The sequence below is a fragment of the Lepidochelys olivacea genome (genome assembly GCF_965140295.1).
Source record: "Lepidochelys olivacea isolate rLepOli2 genome assembly, chromosome: 1".
In the NCBI taxonomy this organism is placed as follows: domain Eukaryota; kingdom Metazoa; phylum Chordata; order Testudines; family Cheloniidae; genus Lepidochelys; species Lepidochelys olivacea.
The window spans coordinates 59,950,514-59,966,963 of record NC_140411.1 but is presented as its reverse complement, the minus strand read 5'-3'; the positions used below and the strand labels follow the sequence as shown (position 1 = coordinate 59,966,963).

At 44.6% G+C, this 16,450-nt stretch overlaps 1 protein-coding gene across 4 annotated transcripts in view; it reads left to right on the top strand.

The window, feature by feature from the left end:
- Nucleotides 1-4,036: 4,036 nt before the first annotated feature.
- The window catches only part of RB1 (RB transcriptional corepressor 1), a 170,545-nt gene continuing 158,131 nt past the window's right edge, over nucleotides 4,037-16,450 (top strand). For 2 of the 4 annotated variants that reach the window (XM_084610896.1, XM_084610895.1), the window contains exons 1-4: nucleotides 4,037-4,262; nucleotides 6,924-7,041; nucleotides 13,582-13,725; nucleotides 15,484-15,599. In XM_084610896.1, the coding sequence (XP_084467022.1) occupies nucleotides 4,162-4,262; nucleotides 6,924-7,041; nucleotides 13,582-13,725; nucleotides 15,484-15,599 (479 nt within the window). In that variant the 5' untranslated portion in view covers nucleotides 4,037-4,161. The remainder of the gene's footprint in view (nucleotides 4,263-6,923; nucleotides 7,042-13,581; nucleotides 13,726-15,483; nucleotides 15,600-16,450) is intronic. The other 2 variants (XM_084610898.1, XM_084610897.1) reach the window with 1 other exon arrangement.

The window sequence follows — 16,450 nt, the reverse complement described above, 5'->3', positions numbered from 1 at the left end:
GGTGGTTTGGCTATTTATAAACTGTTTTAGTTAATATCTGATAAAATAAACAGGATTCAGCTATCTTTAAATAAAGTTTCCTTTTGTCATCAATAAACTGGATTATCTATGATAAATTAGAAGCAGTCCCTTAAATTCTATCAGCCTAAGGAAGCATATCCTCTACAAGAAGGCTTGATTCTTCTGCAGAATGTGTAATCTCTGTGGGGAGCAACTTGTAGGTGATATACAATAGAAGGGATTGTAACTGAATTAACACATTGTTTTATTGCCTTTATTTTAGTTATGTTGTTCTATATAAAATTCAGCAGAACCTCAGAGTTACGAACTGACCAGTCAACCACATACCTTATTTGGAACCAGAAGTACACAATCAGGCAGCAGCAGAAACCAAAAAAAAAAAAAAAAAAAGCAAATACAGTACAGTACTGTGTTAAATGTAAACGACTAAAAAAATAAAGGGAGAGCAGCATTCTTCTTCTGCATGGTAAAGTTTCAGAGCTGTATTAAGTCAATGTTGAGTTGAAAACTTTTGAAAGAACAACCATAACGTTTCGTTCAGAGTTACGAACAACCTCCATTCCTGAGGTGTTTGTAACTGAGGTTCTACTGTTATTTATTACTTTGCATTCCTTTGCTTCTCTATGGCCTGGTCTGCACTATAGGGTTAGGTCAAGATAAGCTGCCTTGTGTCGACCTAGATGTGGAAATGTCTTCACTTAGGTCAGGTCTACACTACACACTTACTCTGGTATAACTACATCGCTCAGGGTTGTGAAAAGTCCATACCCCTGACGACGTAGTTATACTGACCTTACCACCACCACTACCCTGTGCAGACAGTGCTCTGTTGGCAGGAGAACTTCTCCCACTGGCATAGCTACTGCCTCTTGTGAAGATGGAGTTATTAAGCTGACAGGAGAGCGCTCTCCCATTTGCTTAGAGTAGTGGTTTTCAAACTTTTTTTCTGGCAACCCAGTTGAAGAAAATTGTTGATGCCTGCGACCCAATGGAGGTGGAGATGCGGGGTTTGGGGTGTGGGAGGGGCTCAGGGCTGGGGCAGAGGATTGGGGTGTAGTGGTGAGGGCTGCAGGGTGGGGCTGAGAATGAGGGGTTCAGGGTGTAGGAAGGGGCTCTGGACTGGGGCAGGAGGTTTGGGGGCAGGGGGTTTGGCTGCAGGAGGGGGTCAGGGCTCTGGGTGCAGGCTCTGGGGTGGGGCTGGGAATGAGGGTTTGGGGTGCAGGAGGAGGCTCCAGGTTTGGGAGGGCTCAGGACTGGGCAGGAGGTTGGGGTGCATGAGAAGGTCAGGAGGGTCAGGACTCTGCACTGGGGGTGCAGGCTCTGGGGTGGGATCAGGGATGAGGCATTTTGGGTGCAGGAAGGGGCTTTGGGTTTGCGGGGGAGGCTCAGGGCTGGGGCAGGAGATTGGGGCACGGGCTTAACTTGGGCATCTCCCGCTAGGCGGCACAGTGGGGGTGCTAAGGCAGGCTTCCTGCCTGTCCTGGCACCGCAGACAGTGCTGTGCCACAGAAGTGGCCAGTAGCAGGTCTGGCTCTTAGGTGGAGGCGCGTAAGCGGCTCCGTGTGGCTCTCGACTGCAGGCACTGCCCTCCCGCAGCTGGCATTGGCTGGGAACTGGTGTTCAAGGAGGGGGCAGCATGGAGAGCCCTGTGACCCCCCCCCCAAAACCTAGGACCGGACCTGCTGCTGGCCACTTCCAGGGTGCAGCGCGGTGTCAGAATAGGTAGGGACTAGCCTGCCTTAGCCAGGCAGTACCACCGATGGGACTTTTGATGGGCCAGTCGATGGTGCTGACCAGAACCGCCACGACCCAGTGCCTTACATTCCGTGACCCAATACTGGGTTGCGACCTGCAGTTTTTCTTTCTGAGGCCCCCCTTCAACATGCTATAAAAACTCCACGGCCCACCTCTGCCACAATAACTGGTTTTCTGCATATAAAAGCCAGGCCCGGCATTAGGGGTTAGCAAGGGCAATTGCCTGGGGCCCCAGGCTACAGGGCCCCCCACAAAGCTACATTGCTCAGGCTTCAGCTTCAGTCCCAGGTGGCGGGGCTCGGGGACCTGGGCTTTAGCCCCATGTGGGGGGACTTCAGTGCTCTGCCCTGGGCCACACAGAGTCTAATGTTGGCCCTTCTTGGAGGTCCCCCTGAAACCTGCTAGAGGCCCCCTATGGGGCCCCAGACCCCCGATTGAGAACCACTGGACTAGATGATCACAATCATAGGAGCTGATTCCGTGTGCTCTGGGGCTCAAGCACCCATAGAAAAACATAGTGGGTGCTAAGCTTCCACCAGCCACAGCTGTTTGGTGCAGAGGCGGATTTACAATGAAACACACAGTGCCCTGGCATGGGGCCCCCCCAGCTACAAGGGGCCCCAAGGCCAGGCAGCCCAGCACGGTCCAGCACCACCTGTGGGGGCAGAAGCTGTGGTGAAGAGCAGGGAGGGAGCCATTTAAGAGCCGTGCTAGAGGTGCGGTGCGCTCCCCCAGCTAGTGAGCCGGGCTCCTGCTGGCTCCCAGTACTCCTCCTATAGGCTGGCGCTGGGGGCCCCACGTGTCACAGCAGGCAGCCAGGTGAGGGGCCGGCGGGGGCGCGCCATAGGGGTGGCGTGCATGCTTCCCTGGTGGGGCACCTGTCCTGTTGCTCTGCTCCTCTGGATGCTGAGCAGAGCAGGTGCAGTCCTTGGCATGCACTGCTGCTGGCGGCCCCCGGAAAAAAGTCAGGGAAAGGGCGTGGCAGGCCAGGGGCGCTCAGCTCTCACGTGCTGCTGCTACCACAGAAGCTCCCTTTGGCAGTGAACAGGAGCAGTGGTGGGACAGGTAAGCGACTGGGACTGTCCCAACACCGATCTCTCCCCACCCCTGCGCACTGCCCCCTACACACACACACCATAGCCCTGAGCTGCTCAGGGCAGGGGTGGCCCCCACACACCTGGCTCACACCCTCAGCCCCCCACCCTGACTCCTGCACCCCGCATCCCCACCCTGAGCACCAAATGGGAGCTCCTGCACCCCTCGCACCAAACAGAAGCTGCCCCAGGTAAGTGCTCCACACCCCAACCCTCTGCCCCAGCCCTGAGCCCCCTCCCACACCCTAGCTCCTAGCCAGACCCCACATCCCAACCCAGAGCCCCCTCACGCACCCAAACTCCTGGCCAGACCGCAATGTTTATTTACGTTTTTTTAATAAAGCACTCTTATCCAAAGCACTTTACCATAGTTAGGTAACGGTACAAACCAGATACGGAAAGACCATTAAGTCGGCTGAGACTCTCAGCAACTTTCAAGTGGTCTTTGGGGAAAAAAAAAAGTTAAGACTACAAAAACATTCCAGGTACCTCCCTTTATTTTCATTTACTTGCTATCGCTTATAATATAGGCGGAGGATGAAGGAAAAAACCAATGAAAAACGGGGATGGGGGAGATAAGAGAGAACGTTTTTTTTTCTCGGCTGGGTCCCCGCGGGGGCCCCCCAAAACGAAGCGGAGAACAGAGCCCCACGAACTCTAAATTCGCCACTGGTCCGGCGGCCTCACCGCTCAGCTGTTCAGCCCGCTCTCGGGAGGCGCTACTGACCGGCTGTTTGGCTCGGCTGCCACGCAGCTGCCTGGGGGAGGAGGGCAAAGAGCGGCGGGTGGGGAGGGGTCTTGCGGGAGGGCTTGGAGCGGGGCTGGGAAGCGGCTGAGGGAAGGCGGGGCCCCAGGCTGGGGGCCCCCAGTTAGCGGCCGGGCTCAAGGTCAGGCAGCTACTCCAGCTGCTGGGACACCCAGAGTACAGAGAGGCGGCAGCAGCTCCTCTATTGGCTAGGAGAAACGGGGGAGCTTATTGGCTGAACGGCTCGAGCTGTAGCCTCTGTTGCCAAGACTCCGAATTCCTCTTCCGGGTTCTCAGCCTCCTTTTTGTACTCAGGCTCCGCCCCCTTTGGAATACGCTCTCTCTCCCCCCCTGCTCTGCAGCGAGCGAGGGCTGGGAAGTGACGCTACGCTCCGCCCTGTGGGCGGGGCGGACGTGACGTTTTCCCGCGGTTTGAGCTGTGACGGGGAACCGGTTTGTCCGTTTCCCTTCTCCCCGCCTCGGTGGACATTTAAACTTCTGACCCAACGGTTGTGGCGGCTCCGCGCGCTCGAGCGCGCGCCCGACATGCCCCCCAAGCCCCCCCGGAAGGGGGGAGCAGCAGCCGCCGCTGCCAAGGGCCAGCGAGCCAGCCCGGACTGCGGCACGCCTCCGCCTGCCGCCGCCAGGTGAGAGTCGCAGCTCCCCTCTCCCGGCCCGGCGCCTCCTCCGCCGCTTCCCTAGCCCGGGATCCTCGGCGTCCCGCTGCCTGTCTGGGGCTCTAGCACCCGTGGCGCCGCCCCTTCCTCTCGCTGCTCCGGGCACGTCCTGGGTGCGGGCAGCTCCGCTCGGGCAGACGCGGAAGCTTGCGGTGTCCTGGGCGTGATGGCTGAGGCGGTGCTCAGCGCCCCTGGGCAGAGGTGGCCCTGGCTGTATAAACTCCGCGCTCGCCGCCGTCCGTCAAACGGACCGTGTCCTCCTTAGCCTCGCTGGGGCTGGCCGCGTCAGCTGTGGCCAGCTAAACACCCCAGCTCGCCGTAGTGAACTGTAACCGCTGAAGACCTGGCTCTGACTGGAGGCACCTGTAGTGAGGAAGTGTTTAAGTAATTCATGCTGATGTAACCTTAGTGTTGACCTGTTAACAACTAAAACCCAGAATGTAAGGCTGGGCCCTACCTGGGTTCCTGATCACTTCCAGCTCTTCAGCCCCCAAATGTCCAAAGGACAGCCCTGGCCGGGGTTGTGTGAAAAACTATCTGTCTTAATTTGCTACCATCAGTAGTTACTGATATCTAAGGTATTGTAAAAACAAACAAGTAAACAAAAAACCCAACCCTGCTATCTGGTGTAATTTGCCACCAGTAGCAGTTATTGATATTAAACTATTATCTGACCAAATCTGCTACTGGAACATGGATAGCAAATTGTAACAAATAGTAAAAAGAAAGGGCATACTCGTGGCACCTTAGAGACCAACAAATTTATTAGAGCATAAGCTTTCGTGAGCTACAGCTCACTTCATCTGTAGCTCATGAGAGCTTATGCTCTAATAAATTTGTTAGTCTCTAAGGTGCCACAAGTATGCCCTTTCTTTTTATGGATACAGACTAACATGGCTGCTACTCTGAAACCTAACAAGTAGTAGTTACTGATGTGTAAGTTTGTTCTTATTTGCTGACTTGTCCTAATTTGCTACCTCTCGTCTTTCCCGGTACAGAAGAAAAAGTTAGAATGAAAAATTCCAAATTAGAAATCACAGTAAAAATCATAGTGCAATACTAGAAATGCAGATGTCAATGCTAAAACTACTAGCAAGTACTTACTTATACATATTTTCAATGAGTATTTGTTATTAAAATATAAATTAAATAGCACAATGACATGCATTTGCACAATAACAAAGGTAAATGATGAGCTGCTAAGAGTAATTCAGAGAATCCCAGCAGCAGATAGGACAAATTTGTGAACTGCTATGAGACTTTATGCGGTCACATACACTGATAAGGGATTCTTTGTTTCTGAGGGGGGTAAAATATTTCACTGACTCAGGTGTCCTTCAGCACCTCAGTAGGGTTACATCAGACAGAGGAGCTGCAATGACTAGGCATTGGGATACCTGTGCCTTTAAGAACCCAGCCCTGGGATGCTCATGTTGAGACTTACTGTCCTCTGGGACAGGAAATAAAAAGGACCCTCTGACAACCCCTTCTCCCCCATTTTTGCAAACGTTTGTCTCAGTCCACCAGAGTAACTGTTACCCCCTCTGCCCCTGCCTGTGCTAGGGTTTTGCCCTCTATTGCCCTCTGGCAGCACCTCACTGGTGGGCTTAACACCGGCTCCTATTCCCCGTCCTTGATTTGCTCTTCAGCCCTTATCCTAACCCTGCCTCCAGCTGCTTGAACCCCCCCTCCCAGTCAGTTTCCACCCCCTGCTCACACCCTGGCCACCCGCCTCCTCCAATTTGCCCCTTTTTAACCCCTGTAAAAAGCAGTCTGCAGAATCTGATGCCAAGGAAGGGCAGTGACTTCAGCAGATGTTACTGAGCATGCTCAGTACACCCTAAGTAGCAAATTAAGATAGTTTTTCATGCTACACCGACTCACCTTCTAGTTGTATTGGAGGGAGAGGAGGAGTATAGACTTTTTAAAAAGACAGAAGGATTTGCTTCTCTCTCTGCTACAGGTAGCTGATGTACATGTATCTAGAATTTTAGGATTAGATTAGAAGTTCTAATGTAAGGCCAGTTCCTGGGTCTTAATTCTGACTTTTTGTTAGGGCTATTCCAATCGTGGTGCACTGTTAGTTACTAGTTTCAGAGTAGCAGCCGTGTTAGTCTGTATTTGCAAAAAGAAAAGGAGTACTTGTGGCACCTTAGAGACTAACCAATTTATTTGAGCATAAGCTTTCGTGAGCTACAGCTCACTTCATCGGATGCGCGTTAGTTACTAGTTTTAGGCTATGACCTTCCTTCAACCCATTCCTGGGGTTTTGGTGTTATAGGTAGAGCCCTGAAAATCTGCGGATATCCGCTTTATATCTGAGGACTATGTTTGCGGGTCAGATGTCGATACAAATTCTGTATCTGTGCAATTCTCCAGTTATAAGCGACTTCCAGGTTTGAGTTATGTAGGTATTGTGGTACATTAAAACTTCTAAATATGATCTTCATGTACAAGGTAACTTTTCCAGCCTTTTTGCAGGATGCTCAACAGAATGGGCTTTGTATCTAATGATGTGTCAGATGATATCTAATGTTTTATACTTCGTAACCATGTCAGAGATAAATTTGCGTTTAAACTAACTTGTTACGTATAGACCAGACTAATAGTCTTTTTCACCCTCTCTCCTAGGCTTGAGTTTGGAGAAACTGACTTTGTTGCACTTTGTGACACTCTACGAGTATCAGATATTGTAAGAGCAAATGCTTGGAAGACCTATGAAAAAGTGTCATCTGCTGATGGAACTCTAGTGAGTACTTGGTATAGTTAATTCTCACAATAATATTTGATTCCAAATACTGAGCTCTGTAGCTGTGCTTAGCCTAACGTGTTGCCTTAGCCCACCCAAGAAAGAAATTAATAAAAATTTCAAATTATTTTAAAATGAAATGCTACAGTGCTATCATTCTGATGCAGGTTTATATCAAGATCAGAAAGTACAAAGGTTTCTGTGTGTACACATCTGTATAAATTAACTTGCATAACCTCATTTTTGTTCTGTGTAGTTAAATAAATGTACTGATTTAAAAAAAAAATTCATATTTACTGTAAATGGTAGTTAAACCAGGACTTTGTGACCAGTCAACTCTCCAGACCACCAATTACTACTTATCAGCATTATAATACTGAGTCAATTATTTTATCACTTCTGTCTTGTGACTTTTTTTCTCAACCATAGTCTGTGAGGGCCTAGGTAGGGGATAAAAACAGGAAGAGTAGTCCTGATAAAAATAAAAACAGTATGAATAGTACTAATAAAAACAAATTACTTTTTTTTTTGTTAACACAGCTTTTCAGATTTCATTACAAGTTAATATTGGTGCTGTGTCTAGTCATGGCTGAGGAGGCCCTTTCATTCATAGCGCCTGTCTTCCGGCTTTTCTAAGTAGGAGTTAAAAACCATACAGCTCTGAGAGCCAGAATTAAATTCTGCTGGTCCAAGGTATTGACTTAATGTACTTTCTAAAATTACCATGGCTATTTTCCACTGGAGATCTGGTAAATCCATTTTTCCAGAGAGTAGCATGTAGTTTGAATAGATTGAGAGTCTTGATCTTAAAACTGACGTCACAGACCTCTATGAGTGGAGGCGGGTATTGAAACCATTTATCAAAAAAGTTCTTTTGGCTATAAGGATGGAGTAGCAGAGACTGTTTTTAGTCTAGGTGGGCAGGGGGAAGAAGCTCTCTAAAGTTCACATACATGTCAGTAGCTTCTCTTTTCTAGGAGCTGCTGTGTAGGGTCTAGGGACAACATCCTGGTAGAAATGTTAGCGCCTTTCCCTTCATAGTGGTGAGGAGTTCAGAAACTGGGTGGGCTTCATACAGGGTGATGTCCCTGGGCCTTGCTGTTCTATTTGACTAGTGTTTTTACTATTCATGTCAAATTTTACAACCCTGACGTAATTAAAAATCAGTCTTACTTTGTTAACATTTAGCAGCTTAAAATAAAAATCCCTCTCCCAGCAAAGTCTGAGACTGCTTTTTTTATTGCCAGGATTGAAGTCTTAAGCAGTTCCTCTGCTCATACTTAAGAACCACAAATATCAAGTGGAAAAGACAAAAGTTTTTTTTGTCCTTGGTTTATCTAGTTAAGTGGAGAAGATTTAGTCTTTCAATATGAGATCCAGACTTTGTAGAAGACAAACATCTAAAAAGTAAATTTCTGGTTATAAAATATTCTAATAATCAGTGCAGTATTGTTCCAGAGTCTATACTAGGTGAAACAATAAAATTGATATAAACACCTGCATGGCACAGGCTTGCCACCTGAGTACAATCCTCTTGCTTGACTAAGGTTAGCACATGTGTATCTACGTGAGGTGGAAATTACACCTCCAGCTACAATGTAGATGTACCTTTCCTGTGTCCAAGGTCTTAATAGGATTCAAAAAAACACTAGACATTTATATGAATAATAATTCTATCTACAGTTAAACTGGCTAGGATAAAAGCATTTAGGGAGTACAAGCCTTCATGGCATAAACCAACCACTAGGTTAGGACAAAATTTCACTCCTAGACATGGTACTGCATAATTATACACTGTGGAGACTTTACCTCTTCCTCTGAAGCATGTGGTACTGACCACTGTCAGAAATATAATGCTTGGCTAGATAGACTGGTGTTCTGGTCCAGTGTAGACATTCTTACGAGCTAGATTGTGCCTTCCTATTGGAAAGCCCACTGGATTGGCCCAGAGGGAGGGAGAAACGACCTGTCAGATTTCTCCTCTCAGACTTCCCCCTCAAATCCTCCATCGGGGCTTGCTGTGACACAGACAAAGCTGGGGATTCAGAACCTAAACCCATCAGACCTTAAGGAATCTGGCAGAGGCACAGGGATATACTCGTAGAGGCTGTGCCCCTCTCCGCTGGCTCTAGGACCTGTTAGAGCCATCCTGTACTCCCTGCCAGCATGGCTGTCCATGGAATCATATTGCCTGGTCTACTTTTGGGAGTGGTTGCTTTGGGATCCCCAGTAATAGGGGTTCCATTGGTGCTGACAAGTACAGAAGGAAACTCTGCAGATTCTGAAGGAATGGTGCCATGGAGGTCACCAACTTCAACCCTCCACACACAAATATTCACGGGGTGATTCCCCAGTGATACTCCTTCACTAATATCTCCATTGACTATACATGATTATCATAGCTCAAATTTCATTAATTTTCAGGGGTAGACCCTAGTCTCCTATTACAACTGGTTTACTCAAGCAAGATAAAGTCTGATTAAACAGCCAGTTATGGACTCCCCTTCAAAAGAGGAATCTGTGTGGCAGTATATCGAAGAGGCAGCAGAAGTGCCTCATCTCTCTGGTCCAGCATTAAGGGTGCTTCAGAGAAAAGACAGTGTTCTGAGCACAGCTTATACCAGGTAGATTCCTGGCTGGTAGAGTGGCCCCTTGGAAGACTTTGCCAGCCAGTTCAACTTGGAATAGGCCTCTGACTTTCCTAGTTTGCACCAGGAGCCTCATTCTCAACTGGAGATAGGATCCAGGAGCATAAAGGGGGAGTAATCCACTTCCCCACACACACTGCCCCTATCACAGCTGCAGGATTCAGCCTTCAGTGTGGGTAAAACAGAAACAATCATAATAATAAATTTTATTAAATTCAAGCATTTAAGTAGCAATAGTTCCAAATAAGAATCCAAATGAAAAATGAATTTTTGTTTGCAATAGAAAATAACAAAGAATTTCAGTATTATATGTGAGCCTTCTTAGGACTTCCCATGTATTGCGAGTTTCCTGTAAAATAGAAACATTTTTAAAAAGAGTAGAAAAATATTCTGTGCCCTTGAAAGTTAAATGTTGTTTGCCCCATGACAACTATAAACAAAGAGTGTTTGGTCTTACACTTTAATAACCTCTTCAGACTTAATGCCAACTTCATTATATTTCACATTCCAAGAAGGAATCCAAAGGGACTGGCTAACTGGCATTTTCAAGGAAACATTTAGGAATGGTGGAGGATTTCTGATTAACTATTGGTTTGTTTCTTCCTTAATAGTAATAAATCAAAGAAAAGAGATTAGACAAAAACTTGCATTTTTTTACTGCAATCTCAAATGCATGAAGTAAGCAGAGGGGGGAAAAAAAAGTCTACATTTATCTAGTTATTTTGACATGAATAAACACTTTAGTCTTGAGAGAGCAGCATATTAAGATGGTATGAACTGAAAGAATAATCTCTTCAATATACACCATGCAGGCACAATTCTTACTACATAGTCAAAAGTAAATAAGCATTTTACTGATTTGCTTACCAATACCTTGGCTTTTCTATTGGTGAGCATTCAATGAAGGATAGCCATGTAGCAGGATTTTTATAAAGGTATTAAATAATTTTTAGGGCTATAAGTGATTTTGACTGTGAATGCTCAAAACTAATCTTAAATCTGAGTTTTCGAAGTAAGTGAGCTATATATAGGTAAGAGCAGCTGTCTGTCCCTTAGTAATAAATTCCTTGTGCTTTGTACCAGTAACATAATGCTATCAAGAGGCACAATCACAGAGGCACTCACGGGTATAAGAGTCTAGAGAAAATGGGAATTACTCTTGGAGTAGGTTTCACAATCATTAATGGGCTAAAGTTAAGTAAGCCCCAGCTTCTAAATAAAGAGAACCTGTCAGAGTAAAAGCTCTAGTTTAACTATGCAGGTAGAATACTAGTAGCATACTAGTCCAGGTGGGCGATAATCAGTCTATTGCATAATGAGGAAAACATACAACTACTTGGTTTAGTTTGTGACTCTCCAAGCAGAAGCACAGTATCTTGATGCCAGCGGTGCAGAAGGACAATTCTAGACATTATGTAGGATATTGTACAGCAGGTCCACCTCACGATTGGCTGCCCCACCCTCTGTTCAAATAATTTTGTTTTTATGATCGGAGGGGACCATGGTCAAACAGATGGACAGACTTCCTTAGGTCAGTAGGACAAACCCACCTTCTGCTAGAGGTGGAGAAGTCTCGTAATCCGTTACTCACTGAAGTCACCCTAGGAGTAGGTTATGGTTGTAGACATCCTGTTGTGAGGGGAGATTCAATCCCTAGGAATCTCAGTAGCTAGATATGTGGCATCAGTGAGTTACTGCCTGACTTTCTAAGAGTTGTGAAGGTGGTAGATTTAATGAGAAATCGAGACAAAGATGGCCAAAAATGAAAAGCTAAAATACTTCAGGTAAAACACATCTCTCAAGTCTGTCTAATTAATGAGGTCTTTATATCTGTCTTTCAATACTGATATTATTTCATGACCTAACCTGTAAAGTTTTATCATTGCAACCAAACCTGTCTGAATGGACTAAAAATAATTGAGGTGACCGAACAGAAGTGTAGGTCTTGTAAGGATTGATGAAACTCTGAATTCAACTGACCTGTGGACATCAAGACGGGTAGAGACTCTTCCTGAGTCAAGATGATGTTGAACAGATAGTTGCTGGAAGGTCTGGAACAGGAACTTAAATTATCACTGTAGTTACTTATTGATGACACTGTTTTATTTGCAGAATCATCAGATATGTCTGTTCATCTTTCACCCTACTAACATAATTCAGTGACATATTTGATTTTTGAGAACGCATTTTCTGCACTTCTAGAAAGGATTCTTGCTTCAGTCTAGCTACTGAAAACATAACCATAGTGAAGAATTCAGAAGAATTTACCTTCATTATTTTAGTCCATTCCACTGTTTTTCCTACTGTTTTCTTTTAATGGTAGTCACACTTAGGCATGTCTACACTACCACTTATGTCAGCAAAACTTATGTCGCTCAGGGGTATGAAAAACACCCCATGCCCCCAAGTGACATAAGTTTCGTTGGCATAAGTGATAGTATGCACAGCGCTATGTTGGCGGGACAGCTTTTCTTGCTCACATAGCTACCACCACTCCTTGGGGATGGTTTAATTATATCAATGGGAGAGCGCTCTACTGTCGACATAGTGGCTATATGAGAGATTTTACAGTGGTGCAGCTGCATCTGTACAGCTGTGCCGCTGTAAACTCTTGTAGACATAGCCTTAGACATAAACTCATACGCTGGTAATCACTGAGCGCTAATCATCCATTTGAAACATTGATCGGTAGCTTCCAAATTTCAACTAGTGAGAAACAGCCCATTAATAAAGCCTAATATGAAAACTAAAAAATAGAGAATCTTACATATTCTATTCACTTTCTAGTTTCTCCATTCCAGCAAACTAAACCCCTTAACAGTTTCCAACCCCACCCACTCCTGTGTTATCATTAATATAGGATTCTACCTTCTTATTCCCCTTCCTCAAATCACCAATAATTCCATCCAATTTCCTTTCTCCTCTAGGAAGCTTAAATTCATAGCTATGCTAGACACTAAAAATCATGGTCTTAATAAAGACACTGGATATATGGCATATTACAATCTGTGACCCACTAAACCCCTTTTTTTGTCCCATGACTACAGAAGTGCTAATGAGTCACTTCACCTTGAATGGTTTCTTAGCATAGAATATGTACTATCTGTTCAATCTTGTATTTAGCTGAGACACTCTTAGTACCTTTCCCATACCTGAAGAAGAGCTCAGTGTAGCTCGAAAGCTTGTCTCTTTCACCAGCAGAAGTTGGACCAATAAAAGATATTACCTCACCCACCTTGTCTCTCTAGACAGTTCTCTAACTTGCTTATTACTAGGTAAGATGATCCAAATTTTCCTTTAAATGGTGATGAGGCCACTTTAAAAGTGTGATAGCTCATACCCCAATTTTATTTCATTGCTGGTTTTAGTTTACTGTCTTCTCATCTGGGCTTGTCTTGAGACAGCTGGAAGCGTGCACATTTTGAAATAGATGTTTATTTTTAATAAAAACTTCGTTGCAGTCAGACTACAAAAGAAGTAATTGTATAAAGTTTGAGTGGATTTACTGGCTTGATCTAAGTTTAGGTATTTTGCCATCTACCTTCTAGAACTTGTCCATGTGTACTGGATCAGATATAGTACTACCCAGTTTCAAGGAGATTCCTCATTCTCTGTAGTTTCAACTTCCTCCGTACTTTCTTTGATGCGATAAAATCGTAAATTACTGCTTTTGGTTTATTTTTTTTCCTGGTTTTACTCTCCTTAACTCTAAATGACTAGATAAATGTTCAGTATTATCCAAATTGTCAGTGTTCAAATTGTCAGTTACTTTCTCACTCTTATCTGATTCACTAGTCTAGAAACTCATGAGTAAGGCTACGTTTATGTCACGGGTCATGGAAGTCACTGAGTCTGTGACTTCCAGAGACCTCCCTGACATTCTCTGCTTCAGCTCCAGGGGCTGCAGGACTCTGGAGCTGACAGCCAATGTGGCCCTGGCAGGATTCCAGCAACAGGTGACAGACTCTTAAGGGGGCGCTCCTCAGGGTTCCAGCAACAGACAACAGCCTCACATTGGGAGAGGGGGATGCCTCAGGTGAGTGGCTGGGATGTCCCGTTTTCTTTTTTGGAAATATGGTCACGCTGCAGCTCCTAGCCGCTGAGGGTGGAGGGGCAACCCCACAGCTCTCAAGTGGTGGGGGAAACTATGGAGCTGCAGCAGCAAAAGTCAGAGAGAGGTCATGGCTTCCGTGAATATTTTTATTGCCCATGACCTGTCTATGACTTTTACTAAAAATAACCATGACATAATCTTAGCCTTACTCATGAGGCAGAGTACCCAAAGCTTTTTGTCTGCTATTTAAGTGCCTTAATAGCCTGCAAAACTGTGTGGGGAGAACAGTGACAGTGATCCCACTTCATGATAGTCCATCTGTCAGTTACTAGGAGCAGTGGGAAAGAGCCAACAAGGAGAAAGAGATGCTATTTATTTCCATTCCAAAACTGCCTATTTTAGACTCCATATGACTTTTTCTGGTACACTAATTTAGTAAGGATTTTCTCCATATAGGGAGCCATCTTCACTAAATAACAATAAAACCTAAATAAGGGATAGCAATTAAAATTATCCAAGAGTTTCTCTCCTTAAAATGACTTTACAGTAAGTTGCAATTCTTCAACAAAAAAACTTCAAAAACAGATTCCAAGGAGAGACTGCTGAATTGGAATTAATTTGGAAACTGGACACAATTAACTTAGGCTTGAATAAAGACTGGGAGTGGATGGGTCATTACACAAAGTAAAACTATTTCCCCATGTTTATTCCCCCCCTCAACCCCCCACTGTTCCTCAGACGTTCTTGTCAACTGCTGGAAACGGCCCACCTTGATTATCACTACAAAAGTTTTCCTGCCCCCCCGCTCTCCTGCTGTAATAGCTCACCTTAAGTGATCACTCTCGTTACAGTGTGTATGGTAACACCCATTGTTTCATGTTCTCTATGTATATAAATCTCCCCACTGAATTTTCCATTGAATGCATCCGATGAAGTGAGCTGTAGCTCACAAAAGCTTATGCTCAAATAAATTTGTTAGTCTCTAAGGTGCCACAAGTACTCCTTTTCTTTTAACAAACGTTGAATTTAGTTGGCACTGCTTCTTCAGGTTTGTTGCTTATCACCGGGAGTTATGTTGCATAGGGAATGACTTGAGAATTTGTCAATAAGGCTAATAAAAAGTACAATGGGAAGACTATTCAGGAACATCCAGTGGACAGTAGGCAGATCCCAAGAAACTGTACTGAGTATGAGCATTGCCAAAAAAAAATTAAGGTTTTAAACATCCAACTACTAAGCAGAATTGGCTGCAAAATAACATTGGGGACCCTCATCCCACACACGTCTAATTGTACATTTTCCTTCATTTGTGAATTTGTACCAGCCTTTTTTAAGACTTTTTTTTTAAGGTGATTATGTCTGGTCCTGAAAGCTGTAATCTGCCTTGTCCTCAAAGGTTGAGGCACTTACAGTACCCATATGCCTTAATGAGAATGTATTGCTTATGCACAACTGAAGCACATCACTGTGTTTTTCAGTGGAAACATAATCATTCCCATTCTAAGGGTATTTGGAAGTTTACCGGTGAAATCAAGCTTGCATTGCAGGAATGAGTATTGGAATGTCTTTGCACTTTCATCTAGAAGATGTAAATATTTGGAACTCTTGACTTGTCAAGTAATTAGAAATCATAGCTTTGGGTGTTTTCTGGGATTTCTGTTTAACAGATTAGTGTTCTGTATATAATACTCAGGTGATAACTCAAAAAGCAAGCTAAAACTGTGTTCTCTCTTCCACTAGGTGGGTTATAGTGAAAAGAAAAAGGACATGTGGGGGATCTGTATCTTTATTGCAGCAGTTGACTTGGATGAGATGACATTCACTTTTACGGAGCTTCTGAAAAGTATAGGTATGAGGTAGGTTTTGCGTGATTTTAAATGCCTGTGATAAACAGGGGGCAGGCAACATTTTTTGGGTAAGATTACCAAGATTATTGTTTTTAATCAACCCGAGCCTGTGTGTATATGAGTTCCAAACAAGGGCAGCCATGCAAAGGTGTATCGTTTTGATCCAGGCATGAGCTACACTGAACCTCTAGTTCTCCCCTTTTCACAAAAAATGTTAAGTTCAAATTTTAAATGCATAAATCTGAAAAATCTCATTTAAACTTTCAACAGCTTCCCAACACACTGCTCATCTTTAATGATCCAGCATCAGTTCAAACTCTGCACTTTTCTACCTGCTTTACAGCAGAGGATAGGTGAACAGTGGCATTGGTACTATGACTCCTCAACAAATCTTCAATTGTATTTGAACCCCTGCTAACTTCTTTAGGACCTGTGGCTTATGGAATTAAGATAAAAGCAAAAAATTATTTTAATCTATCCTATAGATAACTGTAGAGTTTGCAAGATTGTCTTTTGGTGGATGAACTAGATTGTAATAAATCTGTCTAATAAATCACTTTTCCATAGGCAGAGCATGTGTATGTATTACTAGACTAGTGAACTGTTCTTGCACTTTGGAGCATTTTACTTAGTTTTGCTCTCTTGAGGTCCATAGTCATCTTTTACAGAAAGTCTATAATATGACTAAAATCAAGGGGAAATATATTAGCATTTTTCTTATAAATACTGTAACCATCCTTGTCATAAATATAAAGGGAAGGGTAAACCCCTTTTAAAATCCCTCCTGGCCAGAGGAAAAATCCTCTCACCTGTAAGGGGTTAAGAAGCTAAAGGTAACCTCGCTGGCACCTGACCAAAAT